The 19,035-nt window shown below is 45.5% G+C and overlaps 1 protein-coding gene across 2 annotated transcripts in view; it reads left to right on the top strand.

Moving 5' to 3' along the window:
• Positions 1-8,826, top strand: part of TMEM178B (transmembrane protein 178B) — a 271,646-nt gene extending 262,820 nt beyond the window's left edge. For both annotated transcript variants that reach the window (XM_083700894.1, XM_083700895.1), the window contains one exon: positions 7,697-8,826. In XM_083700894.1, coding sequence (XP_083557020.1) covers positions 7,697-7,947 — 251 coding nt within the window. In that variant the 3' untranslated portion in view covers positions 7,948-8,826. The remainder of the gene's footprint in view (positions 1-7,696) is intronic.
• Positions 8,827-19,035: the final 10,209 nt, after the last annotated feature.

Raw genomic sequence — 19,035 nt, 5'->3', positions numbered from 1 at the left:
CCCTCGTACCTACGGGACCGCCTCTCCTGGTATGCCCCACAGAGGAACTTACGGTCTTCAAATAAAAACACCTTGAAGGTCCCAAGCCACAGAGAGGTTAGGCTGGCCTCAACTAGAGCCAGGGCTTTTTCGGCTGCGGCTCCAACCTGGTGGAACGCTCTGTCACAAGAGACAAGGGCCCTGCAGGACTTGACATCTTTCCGCAGGGCCTGCAAGACAGAGCTGTTCCACCTGGCCTTTGGTCAGGGCGCAGCCTGACTCCCTCCTTTGGCAATCTTTACAAGACTTTAGTTTATGGTTACCATTAATTTTGATTTTAATTCATTTTTATAATGTTTTATAATGTTGTACTGTTTTAGTGTTGTTAGCCGCCCTGAGCCCGGCTTCGGCTGGGGAGGGCGGGATATAAATAAAATTTATTATTATTATTAGTAGCCTAAACCTCTTGAGAAACTGTTCCCCTCTGCACCAGAGACTCCTACACATCCCCATGTCAGCCCTCCAGTATAGGCAATGAGCTGAGATGGTGTTGTCTAATATGAGGTGGTGTGCTGGGCCCCCATTAAGGCTTTCCACTCCTCAAGAAGCATTGGAGCCTTGGAGGGGTGAAGCATTAAAAAGCTTCAGTCCTGTTGTGGACTTTATTGGAACAAGTTTCTTTCTTGGAGCTCTCCATGGTGCTGTAACTTCTGACTTGCCTTGCTCCGTTGTAGGCTTCTTGTCAACGACCAGATCCACACCGTCAATTTTAAAACACTCTTGTAGCACTTTAACAGTCATGGCTCCCCCCCCCAAAGAATCCTGGGAATTAGATTTGGGGAATCCAGGACCAGGAAAGACTTCTGTCTGAACTTGCTGGCAGTCAATGTACAAACGCCAAGCTAGATGGAGTAATGATTGGACTCTATATAAGGCAGCTTCCTGTGTTCCAGTTCACAATGTCAAAACTCATTTGTGAGCTGCATGCACTGCAGGCTACAAGAAATGGTCACCTGATTAATTTGTCGAGTGGCCAGACTAATTCTTCTCTATGGGATGAGCAGAGTAATTTTCCCCACACTTCAGCAGAGGCTGAAAATTGATCCAGCCAAGCAGCATAACGACCACATGGCTGCATAACTGTGAGGGCAGATAGAGTGCATTTTCCTCCACGATGTGGCTAGGGCCAGTTTTTGTCCACACCAGTGAACCCAGGCTATGGTTGTGATACTCAGATCTCTGGAGGGATGAGGAAGGTCAATCATTATTTTGTGTTGCTCTCTCCTGTGCTATCAGATTTTTGACTTGAGACCCACATAGCATTTCTTACTGTGGGGAGGTGATTCCGACGCAGGTCCTTCATCTTGGGAAGTGGCAGTTCCAGGCCAAAATGAGCAGAATGTATTCTTCTGGGGACACTAAAAAACTAAGTCATGGCAAACAAATAATGGGACTACTGGCAATTTAGCCTCCTTGCTAATACTGCCACCAGGCATTGCATCAGGTGATATTATCAAAGAATAGAACCATTAAGGTTAAGGAGGAGGAAAAATCTGAAGCATCAACCAAACGTGGAACTAAAATGAGACCAGTAGAATCTACGAATAAGAGTGTTTCATTCTTATTATTATTACTTCTGGTAACATTACAGATAATTGCAGGGGGGGTCCATTATGTCTGAATGAGTCAGGAAAATGACAATGGAGTAAAGACTGAAAACGTCTAGAAACCCAGTGCCCAATTTGGTTCAAACTTAATTCTGGACAGACACTGAGAGAAGGACTTATTTTAGCCTAAGAATCGTGATATGCCTTGTGGAAGCTGTGGAGCTTTGCCCAGCTTTTTAATGGTCATGTGTCCAGAAGAAACTGTTGGTATCAGCTGACTCCAGGGTCATGGTACCCAGTGAGGACTGACCATGCTCAGTGGGCATGGAATGCTGGATGGCTATTGGAGGAATGGAAAACAGGAAGGAAGGAGAAATGGGATAGAGTATCCTGGGTGTGGCCGGTTGGTTGGCACCCTGAAAGGAGCACTCCACATTGCAGTGTTTTGGTGCAGATCCTAATTGTAGTAGCATCAGCAGCAGTTGTAAAGTAGTTCAATATTATAATGCTTTTTTTCAATAAAAAATATTTATTTGTATGGCAGGACAATAACTTTTCAACTCAGTTAACCATACCAATTCTTTCATGGCCTGAACCAAAACAAATTCTGACACATTTGAACTTGCTCCAGAATTTGATGTATTAGTATTAATGGTTTGGCTCCCTGAATCCAGTTTTGTACACTAGTATTTTTAGGGGACGCGGGTGGCGCTGTGAGTTAAACCACAGAGCCTAGGACTTGCCAATCAGAAGGTCGGCGGTTCGAATCCCCGCGACGGGGTGAGCTCCCATTGCTCGGTCCCTGCTCCTGCCAACCTAGCACTTTGAAAGGACTTCAGAGTGCAAGTAGGTACCACTCCGGCGGGAAGCTAAATGCCGTTTCTGTGTGCTGCTCTGGTTCGTCAGAAGCGGCTTAGGCATGCTTAGGCATCTTAGGCATGCTGGCCACATGACCCGGAAGCTGTACGCCAGCTCTCTCGGCTAATAAAGCGAGATGAGCGCCGCAACCCCAGAGTCGGTCACAACTGGACCTAATGGTCAGGGGTCCCTTTACCTTTTTATTTTTTGGGGAGAAGAGATGTTTGAGTTTCAAGTATCACAGGATTCTTCAGAAGAGGAAGGAAAATGAGGAAGGAAAAGGTCTGCACATCCTCACCAGTAGAAGTTGGTCTTCTTATCTCTTATGTTCTATAGATAAGGCAGACTTCTCTCGTTTCCAAGGTTGCAAACTGACAAATTTCAGCTACCCTCAAGTATCACTTTAAAAATAAAAGCCAAAGTCAGATTCAGATATACCAATCTCCTTTTTAAGATTAGAAATGGGGCTATTATACGTATCCCATAGAATGGATGAATGGGTTATGCTGCGGTGAGGTCAAAAAAGAAAGGGTGTTAAAAGTCCCTTTATTGCTCTGGAAGCTGTTGAGTCCTTCTCTCCCAATAATGAAGGTCAGCTCAAATTATAACAGAGGTCTTGATGAAGTTGGAGACGGGCTACTACCAAAGTTGAAACTCTAATGGGCATTATGCTTGGAGATGGAAGACCTCAGTTTAAAGACTCAGTATAAATTCAGTGCTCCTATTTCCCTCTCCCTCTCTCTCACACACACCTCAGACTTTTCAAAACCTCTGATCAAGCTATCACATAAACTCAGTGATCATAGGTCATATTCACACCATATAGTTACAGTGATATGATATCTAACAGGCATGGCTCCCTCCACCAAAGAATTCTGGGAGCTGCAATTTGTTAAGGGTGCGGAGAGTTGTTGTGCAACCCTTATTCCACTCACTGAGCCACAATTCTCAGAATCTCCGGTGAAGAGGGACTGATTGTTAAACCACTCTGGGAACTGTAGCTCTCTGAGGGGAATAGGGATCTCTTCTCAGGGACGCGGGTGGCGCTGTGGGTTTAACCACAGAGCCTAGGACTTGCCGATCAGAAGGTCGGAGGTTCGAATCCCCGCCACGGGGTGAGCTCCTGTTGCTCGGTCCCTGCTCCTGCCAACCTAATAGTACAAAAGCACGTCAAAGTGCAAGTAGATAAATAGGTACCACTCCAGCGGGAAGGTAAACGGTGTTTCCATGCACTGCTCTGGTTCTCCAGAAGCAGCTTAGTCATGCTGGCCACATGACCCGGAAGCTGTACACCGACTCCCTCGGCCAATAAAGTGAGATGAGCACCGCAACACCAGAGGCGTCTGCGACTGGACCTGGACCTAACGGTCGGGGTACCTTTATAACAACTCTTCACACCCTTAACAAACTAAATCTCCCAAAATTCTTTGGGGGAAGCCATCCCTGTTTAAAGTGGTATCATAGAGATTTTAATGGTTTAGAGAGAATGTTGGAAGGTATGAAAGCCGAGTCAGTAGGAGGTATGGCTGGGCAGGTGGTATGGACTAGCGAGTGTCTCAGACAGGTCAGACATAGAGATTTGAAGGGCTGTATTTGGCCCCCAGGCCTTAGGTTCCCCACCCCCAGTCTACACTGACTGGCAGTGGCTTTCCAGGGATTCAGGCGGGGGTCTTTTCCAGCCCTAGCTGGAGGTGCCAAGGATTGAACCTGGGACCTTCTACATGCCAAGCAGATGTTCTGCCACCATGATACGACCCTTCTCCTCTCTCTCACACACTCTGTTTGTTCAGTACTGAGACAGGCAGCAAAGGCTTGATGGACAGCCACACAATAGCGGCAAGCTTTGGAGAATCACACCTTGTACAGGTCCAGATTACCATCTGCCAAGCTGTTTTAGCAAGGCAGCAAGCAGCCATTTTTGCCTTCTCAGTTTTCCCCTCGCCCTCTCCGCTGCCACAAACATGGAAACAGACACAGCCTTGGTCACACAAAGGTTTCCACACATGATTTTGCAGTGTGTGCTTGGCTGAGGGAGGCACACAGCTGCTCTTGTTGCTGGGGAACCTGTGTTGAACTGGCCCAAATTCACCATACTAAAACAATCTCGGTCGGTCTATTGTGATTCTGGCTCCTAGAGTTGTGTGTGTGTGTGTCTATATTCTAATCCAGGAGGATTTGTGATCTCACATTGCACAGTCCCTGCATCAGCCAATCGGGTCGCTTCCCCTTTTCCAAGGCATTTTCATAAATAAGGGCAGATTTAAACTAAACCCTATCTGCCACACGCCCGTCTGTTAGCCGATGATGAGGCTACAGTGTGTAATTAAACAATCATTTATATTCCATGCAAGTGCGTGCCAAACAATGAAGCGCTCTCGAGAGCCTTGTGCTGCTGAGGCGTTTAATCCGCACACAGAAGGCGCTTGCTTCAGAGCTGCTCTGGCAGAATGGGCCTTGTCACCACGCAGCAGGGAGGGAGTGGAGTTTTATTCTTCAATAATTTTGATAAGGCTGCGGAATAATTTAAGTAGCTAATAAGGAGGCTGAATTTCTTGGGCCAGGTCCATGTGCACAATGTTGGATTGCCTTGCACATATTTGGGGGCTGGGGACGGCGGATAGAAACTGGTTGGTGAAGGAGCATTGGGTCTACCTGTTGGAATATATACAGGAGCCTCCAAAACCAGACAGACAGACAAATACAGTGGTACCTCGGGTTAAGAACTTAATTCGTTCCGGAGGTCTGTTCTTAACCTGAAACTGTTCTTAACCTGAAGCACCACTTTAGCTAATGGGGCCTCCCGCTGCCAGAGCACGATTTCTGTTCTCATCCTGAAGCAAAGCTCTTAACTCAAGGTACTATTTCTGGGTTAGCCGAGTCTGTGACCTGAAGCGTCTCTAACCTGAAGCGTATGTAACCAGAGGTACCACTGCATACAGACAGACAGACAGACAGACAGACAGACAGACAGACAGACAGATCCAGCAAAATTGGACTTTTTCAGTAAAGAGAGAGATGAAGAAATGCACTGGAAAGTGTGGCATAACAATTAGAATCACAGAATTGTAGAGTTGGAAGGGACAACGAGGGTCATCTAATCCAAACTTCGACAATGCAGGAATCTTTTGCCCTATGTGGGGCTCAAACCTATGACCCTGAGATGAAGAATCTCATGCCCTACCAACCGAGCCAACACTTGAGATAATTGCTTGACACGACATCACATAACCTCCTCAAAAAGAACCCAGAATGAAAACTCCATATACAAGTCTAGGGTGAAACACACTCCTCTTCAGAGCAGGCCTGTCGAAATCAGTCGACCTGACGTGTCCATTGGTTTCAGTTCCCAGAGTAGTTTAACAACCAATTCATCTCCCCAAGGTACTCTGGAAATTGTAGCTCTGCAAAGGGGTATCCAAACAACTCTCAGAACTCTCAACAAACTACAGTTCCCAGGATTCATTGGGGGAAGTGAAGACTGTTTAAAGTGGCATGATACTGCCTTGAATATATACCACAAATGGGGGGAAATTCTGACTTAGTTTAATAAGAGAGCTCCTTATCTCCTTCTTATATTTTACTTGCTGCAATCCTTCACTAAAATCTTTGGGGGAATTGGGATTGAAAGGAATCCCAGCCTCCACTCTTTGGGGATAGAAAAAGAGCTGGCATTCTCATTTAGGAGCAGAGTCACAAAGCAACGGACCTTATCACAGCAAAACTGATGTACCCAGACTATCAACAGGGAGCAGAGAATTAGGCAGGTCTCTGGAGCCTGGAGTCAGAACTTCTAGCTACTAGTCTAAGCATCTCTGAATCATATTTTTGTTGACTTACAATTTCATTTGCTAGGATGGACCACAAGTGAAAATTAAATTTGGGAAATAACAGCCAGCCAAGCAGAGCCTCATAGATTAGGGGCTTACATAGCTCACAAAAGGCAAAACACTTGCAACCAGTAAACAAAGTTTATCTCCTTCCCCTGTTCAAGGATTCCGCCTTCTGCCCCGTTCAGCCAGTTCTTAATATTTATTATCAGTTCCTCTGGCATGCTTAGTGCAGAGTGCCACTTGCTGGAGTCAGGGATTGCCATAAATTGGGACTGGAAAGGGGACAAAGGGTAATCCAACCCTGCTTCTGTAGCCAGGAACTGGCTAACCACTGTGATGACCAATGTATGACAGACTTCCAGAGATCCACTAGTACAGAGCACCAGAGTAGTGGGGCCACCACAGAGAAGGCTCTGTGCCTTTTGCCAATCAACTTCACTGATCTTAGTGGGTTTCTGCAATGAAATTCTGTGTGTGTTTGTTTGTTTGTTTGTTTGTTTGTTTGTTTGTTTGTTCATTATTACATTTATATCTTATTTCCATCCAAGGATCTCAAGGTGGCCTACATGGTTCACCCCTGTCTCCATGGTATCCTCACAACAACTGCAAAGAGGTATTTTAGATGCTTGTCACATGCAGTCCATATATTTAAAGTGCATGGCTTCCCCCAAAGATTCCTGGGAACTGTGTTTGTTAAGGGTTATAGCAACTATAGCCCTGTGAGGGGCAAACTGCAGTTTTCCCAGGATTCTTTGGGGGGAGCCATTTTGTGTTGAATGTGCTTTGAATTATGGCGTGAATGTGACTTGTAACTGGTCCAAGGTCACCCAGTGAGCTTCATGGCCAAGTGGGGATTTGAACCCTGGTTTCCCATGTAGTTCAACACCCTAACCGCTATTCCACACTGGTGTGGTTTCCCTAGCCGCTTCACCCAAATCCCTTCTTTTTTCACATGGTGGACAACCGATTGCTCTTTACTATTTTGGTACATTTTTATTGATTTTTAATACATCCTAAACATCGAATCAATTGCTTAATAACAGTAATTGGCATAACCAAGTCAAACCATTGTGTTATAATAAGGGATGAAGAAAAAACAAATACAAACAAAGAACAATCACTAAGCAAGTATTTTTCAAAAATGTATATGGTAATCTTCAGGGATCATACCAGGTAATTATAGCAGCAACAAAAAATCTGTTTTATATTGCAGGTTCAGGAAAAGGGGTAAAAAATAACGGAGAGTAGAAGACACATAAAGAGAGAAAAATAACAAACCAAGACACTTCAGATTAACCTGATTGCTTTTTATAAGTCTAACCCATCTCCATCCTCCTCTTCCCCCTTCCTTCCTTCCTTCCTTCCTTCCTTCCTTCCTTCCTTCCTTCTTTTCCCTCTTCTCCTTTTCTTCTCTTTCTGCAGGAACCTTCTGCATCATTTCGCTGTGCACCTGTGTGGCTGGGATCAACTTCGAGCTCTCCCGATACCCCCGGTACCTGTATGGACTTCCAGATGACATCAGCCATGGCTACGGCTGGTCCATGTTTTGCGCATGGGGAGGCCTGGGTCTCACTCTCATCTCCGGCTTCTTCTGCACCTTGGCCCCTTCTGTTCAACCTGTCCCCAGGACCAACTGCCCCAAATCGAGACCTGAGAATGGGACAGTGTGCTAAAACAGACACAAACAAACCTACCAATATACATATTATAAATATATATATATATATATAAACATATATCATATATAGATCTCAAACGGATGCCAGTGCCAATGTAGAGTGGAGTCCAATATGGCGCCTACGTCTCCTCTACAGACTTTGTATCGCTCTTGTTCTTTCTCCTGGAGGTGGAAATAGCTTTTCTGCACCATTGCTCTTCCGTCTAGTTCTTTAAAAACAAACAAAAACACACATCTTCAGCATCCCAGTTCCAAAAGTCAAGTGAACATATTGTTTCATCTGACTACTGCTGGTTAGGGGTGGGTTACAGTAGGGCTTGGGAAGGGGATGTTTCTTGGGATATGTGATAACTGAGTTTGTATAGGAAGCTAACACACACACACACACACAATCTTGCCTGTTGCAAATTGGGGAAACAGAAATCAAACATTTGTGTTACCTCTCTCTAAAATGTAACCTCCTCAAGGCCATCTTCAGAATCCCTCCCTTTTTCCTGCACACTCTCCTCTTTTTAAACAACAACAACAAAAATCTTGCCTGTTAATTTTGTCTGACTTACCAATAAAAGGGGGTGAACGAGAACATCTTTGTTTAAAAGGTTCCCTTTCCTTGCTAAACTTTAAGCAACAAGGCAAATTATCAAGAACCTTGCAGAACACAACTGCGACTGGGGACGCTTCATGGATGCTGCTTTCAACTTCCAACTGCCTTACATCCGGGCCTAACAGAGAGAGCTGAACTGCTATCGGGGAAAACACAGGAGAACACCTTGCTAAAATGCTGTGATACATGTGTGTATAACTCCCCCTCTCCTTTTGTTTTTTTTTTCATTTTTAAAAAAGGAAAACCAATTCAAACATTGCAATGTGATCATCTGCCAACTCATCCTCTCTGTGTTTGTGACTCAAGGCATCAAGACTTGTGGATGTATGCGGAAAATGTGTCTGTTCTCTGAGTCACGTGGGCCGGATTTTGTTCTGCGAGTGTTTCTCCCTTGCCTATGGAACAGCAGGAGATTTTCCACCCACGGGCTGGATGGATGGCATTGTAGGTAGCATTGGGTGAGGGGAGATACAGGCCTTTGTGGTTGGTTGAACTTTGGGGTGATTGTGCAGGAGGAACTCTGGCGGAGATTTTGTTGTTGCGGCCGCCATTTTGTCAATGAAAAACAATGGGGGTAAAGAAGCCATTGTGGAGGAGAGGTGGGGAATTCTGAAGGAGCGTTGGTCATGTTGAGGGGTGGTGCCTCTTGCTATGTTCATGTTCATCAAAATAAGATGCTTCATACATTGTCATCAGAAGCTAACCTATGTCACCAGATATCTCCTTGCAAGAAAACTTCTCCTCCACACATATGGGGTGGAAGAGGTTGGAGGCTGAGAATGAAAATCCATTTACCCATAAGCTCAAAGGTTGTCTGGTGCGTTGTGATTCTGCAACTGGACACCTCCCTCCCTCTCTCCCTCCCTCCCTCCCTCCCTCCCTCTCCTTTTCTTCTTTCCTTTCTTTCTTTCTCTCTCTCTGTGCTTGGTCCCTCTCATCATCCATACCAAAGATCTGGTATAATTTTCTGAATGATTTTCATAGTAAAAGGAGCAACAGAATAAATGGGGGAGGCAGTGGGGGAGATGACCTGAGATCTGAATCATCCCAATACAAGGTGGCGGTCTAGGGAAAAGCAAAGGCAGAAGTACGGCTAGGTTAGGGGCATCCATTGACTGATGAATTGTACAAGAAGATGTAGTGTGGTGGTGGGGAACTTTTTTCATTTCAAGGGTTTCATTCCCTCTTGGCCAACCTTCCAAGCACTACATCCCAGTGTAAGGTTGTCAGATGTCAAAAGTGGGTGTGGCCAGAGGCAAAAGTGGGTGGAGCTACAGACCTGAGACACACATATACATACTTCTCCATCCAGGCAAGGAGGACATGGAGCTATTGGAGGTGGGGCTAATAGAGGGGACCATGGCCTAGGGTGAGAATAAAGGGCCCGGCAGAGAGGTCTGAAGGGCCACATTTGGCCCCTGAGCCTGAGGGTCCCCATGCTTTGACACAGTGCAACATCTCTGGATAGATCTGCAAGGAGGAGAAAACCTAGCCCATTTCAATCATTTAAGTTCATATCAACTGGAGTTAAAAAGTCATTAGCGAACGTTCTTTTTTAAAAAAAATCAGTAACAAAGATGCACAAGCCAGCTTTTTTCAAGTATTTTGAACCAATTTTCAAAGATTGCAGCATCTTCCTGATGTCAGCTTCCTCAAGGCCTATCTACGCATCTGTGTAAATGACATAGCAGAAGACTTGGTGGGACTTTGGGGTTTCAGGTGGTAGGTGCAGAACTTGAGATCTTAGAGATCCATCTAAGGTTGCTTGCCACTCTTATTTGGTTTACTTTTCCACAATTAAAAAATGCTGCCACCCCAGCTGAGTTAATATCCCTCTCCCAAGTTGTCAGCTCATAGATTTGTGCCAATACAAACCTGTGAGGATGGACAATTATAAAGGTTATCAGCAGACTAGTGATTAAAGAAGGAGCAGGGGAATGAAATGACTCCATTCCTTAATTTTGGAATGGGTGTTAATGGGTGTGCTGGAATTTCAATCATGTTGAGATCCTTCTCTTTCCCCCCCCCTCCCTTTCTCTTCCTCTAAGTCAGTCCCGAAACCTTATTATTAGATATTCAGTCCATTTTGAGGCAGAGAATATCAAGGACATAGTGCTATTTATTGATGTAAGAGTTTATTGTCTGCTGACCAGAGGTCAGCTATTTCTTGACACATAATCGGAGGGGGGAAAGGTTTTGTTTTCTGCGGCTTTTGTTGAAATGAGGCTGAATTAATGAATAGGTTGAGTATGTTGCAGAGTACGTAGACTGCATCCTCCAACAAATGAGGTTTTTGCTATTCTCCCCCCCCCCCACACATACACAAACACACAAACATGAAAGCCCCTAAGGGCAAATTAGAACCATGAAGAACAAAACAGTTAAAAACCCACAGAATAATAAAATATTACAATTACCAGAGCACAGCAATAGTAGATATTGAATTGCACAGAACATTCCCAGTGTGGACATTTTTATAGTCATCCTATGGCACCCTCTGGGTGTTGTTGGACTACGACTCCCATAGTTCATGACTTCATTAACTCCCATCATTCATGACTTGTCAAATGTAATGATTTGAGATGCCATCAGGAAATATGAGCATTTTGTCTGTGAGATTTGATCTGTAATGACCCATTCCCACATTCAGCCTCCCCAAGTGATGAACACTCACATCTGAGCTGTTCTTTATAAAAAGTGAGTTCTGTGAAAATCATGAGGACTCACTTGTGAATAAAAGTCCAAGTGAGTTAGACAACAGTTTCTCTGGAAGCCTCCCAAAGTAGCTGGAACAACACAGTCAGATGGGTGGGGTATAAATAGTAAAATGATGATGATGATGATGGAATAGGTAAAGGGACCCCTGACCATTAGGTCCAGTTGCAGCCAACTCTGGGGTCTCGCTTTATTGGCCGAGGGAGCCGACGTATAGCTTCTGGGTCATGTGGCCAGCATGACTAAGCCGCTTCTGGCAAACCAGAGCAGTGCACAGAAACACCGTTTACCTTCCCGCCGAAGTGGTAACTATTTATCTACTTGCACTTTGGCATGCTTTTGAACTGCTAGGTTGGCAGGAGCAGGGACCGAACAATGGGAGCTCACCCCATTGCGGGCATTCGAACCACTGACCTTCTGATCAGCAAGCCCTAGGCTCTGTGGTTTAACCTTGATGATGGAATAGGATATCCCTATATTCATCAGAGAAATGTTGGAGGGTATTGCAGGTTCCCCAGCCCTGCCCTAAGCCAGCTTGTTGCTCTCAAGAGGAAACTGCCCCATCACCAGTACTGAAATCAGAGCCCCCTGCCAGTCAGATCAGCTTCCATACATGGATTTGGGTGTGGACACCAATTTCTCCTTTCCCCCAGGCAGGAAAAGATCTTCTGGCCCAGCCCTCAAAAAACTAAAGAACATTAAGCTTGTTAGTGGCGACTTTTCTTTTCACATAATTTTGCTACGTTTTCCTCTTGTGAGAATGTCTCATTGATCCAGCAATAACAACTACAGGGTAGAGTAAGACGAAGCCGGTTTTATCTGGCTTGTGGCGTAAAGCTGCACTTTCATCAGACAAATGTTGTGTGGCAATGCAGGGTGTATGGGGAAAAGGCTGGAATCCTCCACCACACGCCTGCAGAACGCCTCTCGTTTGGATGAGCTGAATTATTTATAGCTCTCGGGAGCCGAGCAGAAGCTCAGACACCTAATTTGAACCATTACTATTTTTACAGAGCAATTTCCATCGCTTTAGTGTCTTTCTTTGTGGATTTGTCATTTGATCTTCTACAAATTTTCTGCTCTCTCTTCTGATATGAAATAGTAAAAACCAGGGGACTGTTGAGGATTTCTTTTGCTGCAGTGACTTAAATTACTCTATTATAAGGTCTAAATGTGGCACCTGTAATATGTAACACTATATATATATATATATATATATATATATATATATATATGCGCACAGTTCATGTTCTATGGTGAAATCCAGTCCTTGCAAAACTCTTTTGAAATGAGACTGACATTTTGCAGGGAAGTCAGAACTCTGACTTCATTTCCAACTAGCGAAAGCAATACTTTTTTGCTTAACTAAATCTGCAGAATTACACTCTGCCTATGTACATGCGGAAGTAGATACTCATGGTCTGGGATGACCCACCATTGGTTTAGTCTCATTTAAAGCTCACAAAATCCATTGACCTCCAGCAGCTACTGTGTCCAATGTCTGCTTTAGTCATTTGGGCAGCGCATGTAGAAGACTAAGATGCCGCCCAACCACCACTGGTCCACACATGCTGGAGGGTTTGCCCTAAATGCTAGGGGTTCTCATTCCTATAATACTGGCATTATTCTGCCCTTTTACCTTAAAACAAGAAACCCAAGGCAGCTAAAAATCTATAAAACCACACCACAAAAACATGGCTGGCTAAACTGAATCAAACATACAGTACTGCCGTTAAGTAATTTTAAACCCTGCACTTAATACTATTACAGGGTAGAGGTTCCCTTTATCATAAAAAAAGGTAAAGGTACCCCTGCCCGAACGGGCCAGTCTTGACAGACTCTGGGGTTGTGCGCCCATCTCACTTAAGAGGCCAGGGGCCAGCGCTGTCCGGAGACACTTCCGGGTCACGTGGCCAGCGTGACAAAGCTGCATCTGGCGAGCCAGAGCTGCACACGGAAACGCCGTTTACCTTCCCGCTGGTAAGCGGTCCCTATTTATCTACTTGCACCCGGAGGTGCTTTCGAACTGCTAGGTTGGCAGGCGCTGGGACCGAGCAGCGGGAGCGCACCCTGCCGCAGGGATTCGAACCGCCGACCTTTCGATCGGCAAGTCCTAGGTGCTGAGGCTTTAACCCACAGCGCCACCTGCGTCCCCTCATCCCTTTATCATACCCTCCAACATTTCTCCGATGATAATAGAGGTGTCCCATTCCATAAGGATAATTTTATTATTTATACCCCACACATCTCACTGGGTTGTCCCAGCCACTCTGGGCAGCTTCCAACATATATAAAAACATAATAAAACATTAAGTATTGGGGGGGAAACCTTCCTCATACAGGATTGCCTTCCAGTGACTTGGGGGACAGATAACTCCCTACCCTCCAGCATTTCTCCAATGAAAAGAGGGATATCCTAAAGAAAAGCAGGCTAAATCACAGATGCCCCTGGAAAAAAGGGACACTTGGAGGGTCTGCTTTAGCTATTAATCTGCATTGCTTCACATTTCAAACTGTAGTAAGTCAGCCCATTTGGGGGTCCTCTTGCTCATTCTGCTGAGTGGGACCCCGAACCTCTGCCTCAAAGTCCTGTCCTGACTTTCCTAACATAAAACCAATGGACTTCTATGGACTTTAAAAAAATACCCCCCCTGGATTCCCTTCTTTACTAGTCCTTGAGTTCTTCACTAGTACCTTGAGAGCCAGTGTGGTGTAGTGGTTAGGAGCGGTGGACTCATAATCTGGTGAACCGGGTTTGCTTCCCCGCTTCTCCACATGCAGCTGCTGGCTGACCTTGGGCTAGTCACACTTCTCTGAAGTCTCTCAGCCCCACTCAGCTCACAGAGTGCTTGTTGTGGGGGAGGAAGGGAAAGGAGATTGTTAGCCGCTTTGAGACTCCTTCGGGTAGTGAGAAAGTGGGATATCAAATCCAAACACACTTCTTCTTCTAGTCTCTCTGATAACCTTAAAAGTCGACAGTGGAGGCAAGTCTATTAGCATGAATAAGGCACTGCCTCACCAACCTTACTTGTCCCCCCTCCCCCAACCTGCCCAACTTCTTCCTACCAGTGCCAGCTTCCTACCACTGCCAGCTTTCTCCTCCATAGCCCCAGTGTTGCCCTTGCAGAACTCAGGAGGACAGGGTGGAAACGACAGCCAATTGTCTCTGCTCATCTTCAGCTCTGACTCCACCAACTGTCGGGCTCCCCGCATTCCCCCCTACCATAGGCACCACCTACCGCTGAAAGCAAATGATGCCAGAATGGATCATAAGGAAAACTGCCCAGCTGTGGGTTATGGAATTTCCCAGTAAACATCAACTCCCTAGTCCCAGTGGCCTACGCTGTCCAGTTGGGCATGTCTCACACCTGCCCTTGGGGTCCTCGGCTTTGCCTCTGTGTTGCTTCTGTCCTTCCTCCACCTCCTGAAAAGAGCAAGAAGTAAGATACCTGGGTTTCAAAGCCATGCTGGCAAAGCATATTCCATTCTTCCGGCTCCTGCCCCATTGGGGGTGTTGCACTACGGCGCCACCTAGTGTTGTGCCCTGCTAAGGGCAGTTCCAGGCAGACATTCCTTGTAACGGGAGTATCACAGAATGGCAATTTGAAACCCAGCAAACTCCTGTTGTGTATATATGTGAATAGATATATATATGTAAATTTGTGAAGAATACCAGTGGATTTGTGGCTACCTAGACTAGTTTGAAACTGAGGCACAGAATGCCTGACAAAAAAAAAACCTGTCAGAATATTTTTTTAATTGTGGTGAACTTCTGATTCCCCAAAATGGATCCTTTGCTGGGTAGCGCTGGAAGTATTTCTGTCCTGGAGTCAAAATGGCTGCCCCATCTGCCTTAATTCAGGATGCAAGGCAGGATGTTTTCTTAGATGATTTGGCTTTTAAGTGGATGGAATATTGTAGCACTTCAGACCAGGGGCTTGGGTGGGCTGAGCGTCTTCTACTGAAGACAACAGTTTCTCTGGACTAAGTATTACAGACAGATGATTTATCATTTGGAAATTGCCTACATTATTGTACGTGCATTGATGGTTTTCACCAAGGCCCCTTGCCCAGAGGTTCAATCCATAGGGCACGACTCTAATTTAAAAATAATAATCAAAAAATCCCATACTTTCAATCTGTACCTACTTGATTGATTAATACTAACTGATCAATTACAGGTTTCAGCAGGAAGTCAAATCCAGCCACTCTTACAATGACTCACCCTCCCGCCCTAACCCTCACTACTGCCTGTGAAACCCAGTTGCCATAATTTCATCTGGATGCAATGATGGCAGTAAAGAAATATCAGATCTTCCAAAGCCTTTTTTTTTTTAACCTGAAAATGGCAGGGGAGACTGAATTGGACTAGAACTGCAACACTGGGGAGATGTTAACCAATTAGAGATACCATGTCAACCCCAATTTAAAACACATCATTTGGAGCTCCTGATAAATGTGGTGGGCTACAAATAAAACTACGGTACCCATCTTGTTTCTCTTCCATGGCTAGGAGCAGTTTTTAAGTCGAGGAAACAGTTCAGGGCGGGGGGTGTTTAGTGCTTCCCCCAGCCCCATGGCCCTAATGAAATCTCAGGGCCCAGCAGCTTGTTGTTGTTTAGTCCTTACCATTTTTGGTAAGCTAGCCTTGAATTGAGGCCAACAGACCAGACTAGCAGGGCCATGGGCAGTAACATCCTGCAGAAAATGAACTTGGGCAAAACCTGTACTCATTGCTGGAGGGTGGTGGTGGCCTGAAATCAGCTCCCACTAGAAAGTGAGATTTAATAAGAGAGATAGAGGAGGGATTTACAGGTGTGTCAGAGCCAGATCCTGCCAGGTAAGTGGTATTAATGAGAAGAGTGGTCCTCCTGTCCAGGAAACGTAGCGAGCCAGTTGCAGAGGCAAATGAAGTGAGGCAAAGGCAAAGTAAACTGACTCCAGGAAGCAGAAGCAAACCAAGCCATTTTGTTGTTCAGACCAAAGGTGCAAAACAGACTTGGAAGCTCTTGTTGAGGTTCATCTGGCCATGTCTCCTGCTCTGGCCTATTGAGGTTTTGGAGTGTCTGTAAGCTGATCTCCCTGCTGCTGCTGCTGCTGCTTCTTCCTCCTCTGATAAGTGTCATGGCTGAGTTCAGGACCTGCTGCAGACCTTGAGCCCTGATAGGTTGCAACCACAGCAGCTGCAGCACCACACACCATTAGGAGCATGCTGAGGCTCAAATGCACCAGGCATTGATTGCAAAGGCATTGCCTTCACACACATAGGCAGCTACCAGCAACAGCTCTGGTGCTTTTGCACAGTGCATGGTGCAGCAGGAGGGTCCCTGCGGACGTTTTCTCATCTTTCTGGACTCATCTTGTGACTTTCCCCTGTTCATATAGTGCAGAAAAAGGTGAGTCTTTCTCCCACACTACATCTCCTTCCTCCCACCCACCCTCCCTCCCTCTCCCTCTCTTTTCCTGTCTCTCTTTCTCCTGAAAATGTTTTCTATAAATGGAAGATCTTCTGTTCCATAAGCTCCATTTTCATACCGGCACCTTTCATGTGTGACTGCTTTTGGATCCAGATGCCTGTAAAAAAGAAAAAAAGGGGGGGATGTACAAACTATAAATTGTGAACTGGAGGGGAGGGGGGATTCACTCTTAAAGTGAGTTTTTTAAAAATGCAGCATCATTTCCTAAGGAATTTTTTCGAGACCACCCCTGAAACTGCCTCACTGATTCTCCCTCTTTTTCAGAAGGGCAAGGGAGATCAAGAGCATCGAAGCCTCTGTCGTTGTTCCTATTACTGTAGAAGTCACTGGTTCTAAGCAAACTGTTTGCATGTATTGCTGTCAAAGGGGGGGGGGGGAAATCCCTGTCTCTGAAAGGCTTGTAAGGTCTCTGTGTCATAATAAAGTCAATGTCATAAAAGTTTATTGGGGAGAAAGTGAGGAGAGGCAAAGTGGTTCTTTCCAACAAATTGTTTTACTATCCTATTCCTACCAGCAGCTCTAAGCAGCTGCTCCTGTTGGGTTATTATCCTTCATCAACTGCTCTGACCTTGGCCAAGATTCATGCTCACCAAAAGGGTTCTGTCATCATTTATTTCTCCAGCAAGTGACCTTACGAGGCTGCCTGACTAAGCAACAACAAATGGAGTTCGGTATATCTTTTGAAACCGGTTCGATTCTCTTCCTCCTTTAGCAGAAGACTGGGTGCATCCGCTCCTTTCAGAAGCCATATGGCACAGTCCAGAAGTTAATTGCCATTTAAAGCCATATTCTTATGCATTCCTGGGCCCTCCCACAGCACCATCTCACACCCAGTGGTGGCTGGCTCCCCCACCCCCGGAACTGGTAAGGGTGACCGGCAAGGGGAACAACAGCAGCTGATGTCAGAGCAGATGACAGGCAGAGCTGCCCCAATTGGTTGCAAGTAAGAAGACAGGCAGGTGGAGTTGTTGGGGCACTGCCCCATTTGCCCCAATAGGCTAGCCTCCAGAGCTCCTGCCCCTCAAATAATGTAGAAACCAGATGGAAGGCGTCACACTGGGAAGAATACCATGAATATCCCCTAATCAGCTTCTTAGTTTTCCATCCTATGTGATTTCAGCATTCCTACTTGATGTACGATGGTAGTTACAGGAGAATAACCTCTTTGCAGCCCTGCCTAAGATTCAGCTCTAAGGCCCATTGAAATCAAAGATGCATAAAGGTCTGATTTATACATCTGGCAGAATCAAGTGGTACATCTATTTCTGGTTTGCCCAACTTCAGGCTGTAAATAAGAAGACTTTGTGTGCTTGCTTCTTCATAGGGAAGAGGAAATCCCTCCCTTCCATGGAAGCGAATGCCCAAGGAATGGGGGAGAAATCTGATACATTCAGAGGTGAGCCTCCCAAAGTCACATGACCTGCAAACCAAAACACAGCCATCCTCTGAGACTTGAGATTCTTCAAATTTTGCTGGGCAGGTTTCTAAGTAATGTGTATAAAAATGCACATACCAGAGTAAAGAGTGCATTAAAATGCATGCATTTAGTGAAAATGCATTATATTTGGGGTGGCGGGATTTGCAAAAATATGTATATTAGGAAAACTACATACAAATATCTGTACATTAGGGGGGAAATCTACACTTAATGGATTAATTTTTTTAAGGAAAAATGGCAAACTTAGATGGCAATGTGATTGGATAAACGAAAAACTGAGAGAAACTAAAACTGACAGATCTGCCTATCCCTAGCCAGCCCCCACTGGCCCTGCCTACTTAGAAGCAATCCAGGGGTTGGCACTGCCAGTCAGCTTCCTCCTCCCTAGTCTCAGAGTTGTTCTAGCAGGGAGAAAAAGGATGGGTACAAAGTTAGCATCAGGTGGCTCTGCTTATCATTGGCTCTGGCTCTACTTACTGTCTTCCTGCCTGCTTTCCACCCAACCAGTCTCAGTCGACACCAGCCCCCACTGCCTCCCTTGCATGCAGAAAAATAGCATACCAGGGAAAAGGCTAGGCTCTACTGATGTGCTACTTTTCGAGTTGCAGGGAGTTTCTTTTCGCAAGGGATTGAAATGCACATTGTGCAACATATACACACACAGCAACCCAATGTGGTGTAGTTACCCCCTTGATCTTGCCAGACTTAGAAACTGGTTAGTTGTGACTTAATTCAGCGGAACATAATAGTGACCTGGCTTGTGCCCAAGGCCCTTATTCTGCCATCCTGTACTGCTGGGTCCTATCAAACTGTGGTCTCTCTTCATATGCAAGGCTCTGTGGATTCTGC

The sequence above is a fragment of the Podarcis gaigeae genome, assembly GCF_964106915.1.
Source record: "Podarcis gaigeae genome assembly, chromosome: 10".
NCBI lineage: Eukaryota > Metazoa > Chordata > Lepidosauria > Squamata > Lacertidae > Podarcis > Podarcis gaigeae.
The sequence above is the reverse complement of the archived record's forward strand: the minus strand, read 5'-3'. Positions and strand labels throughout refer to the sequence as shown.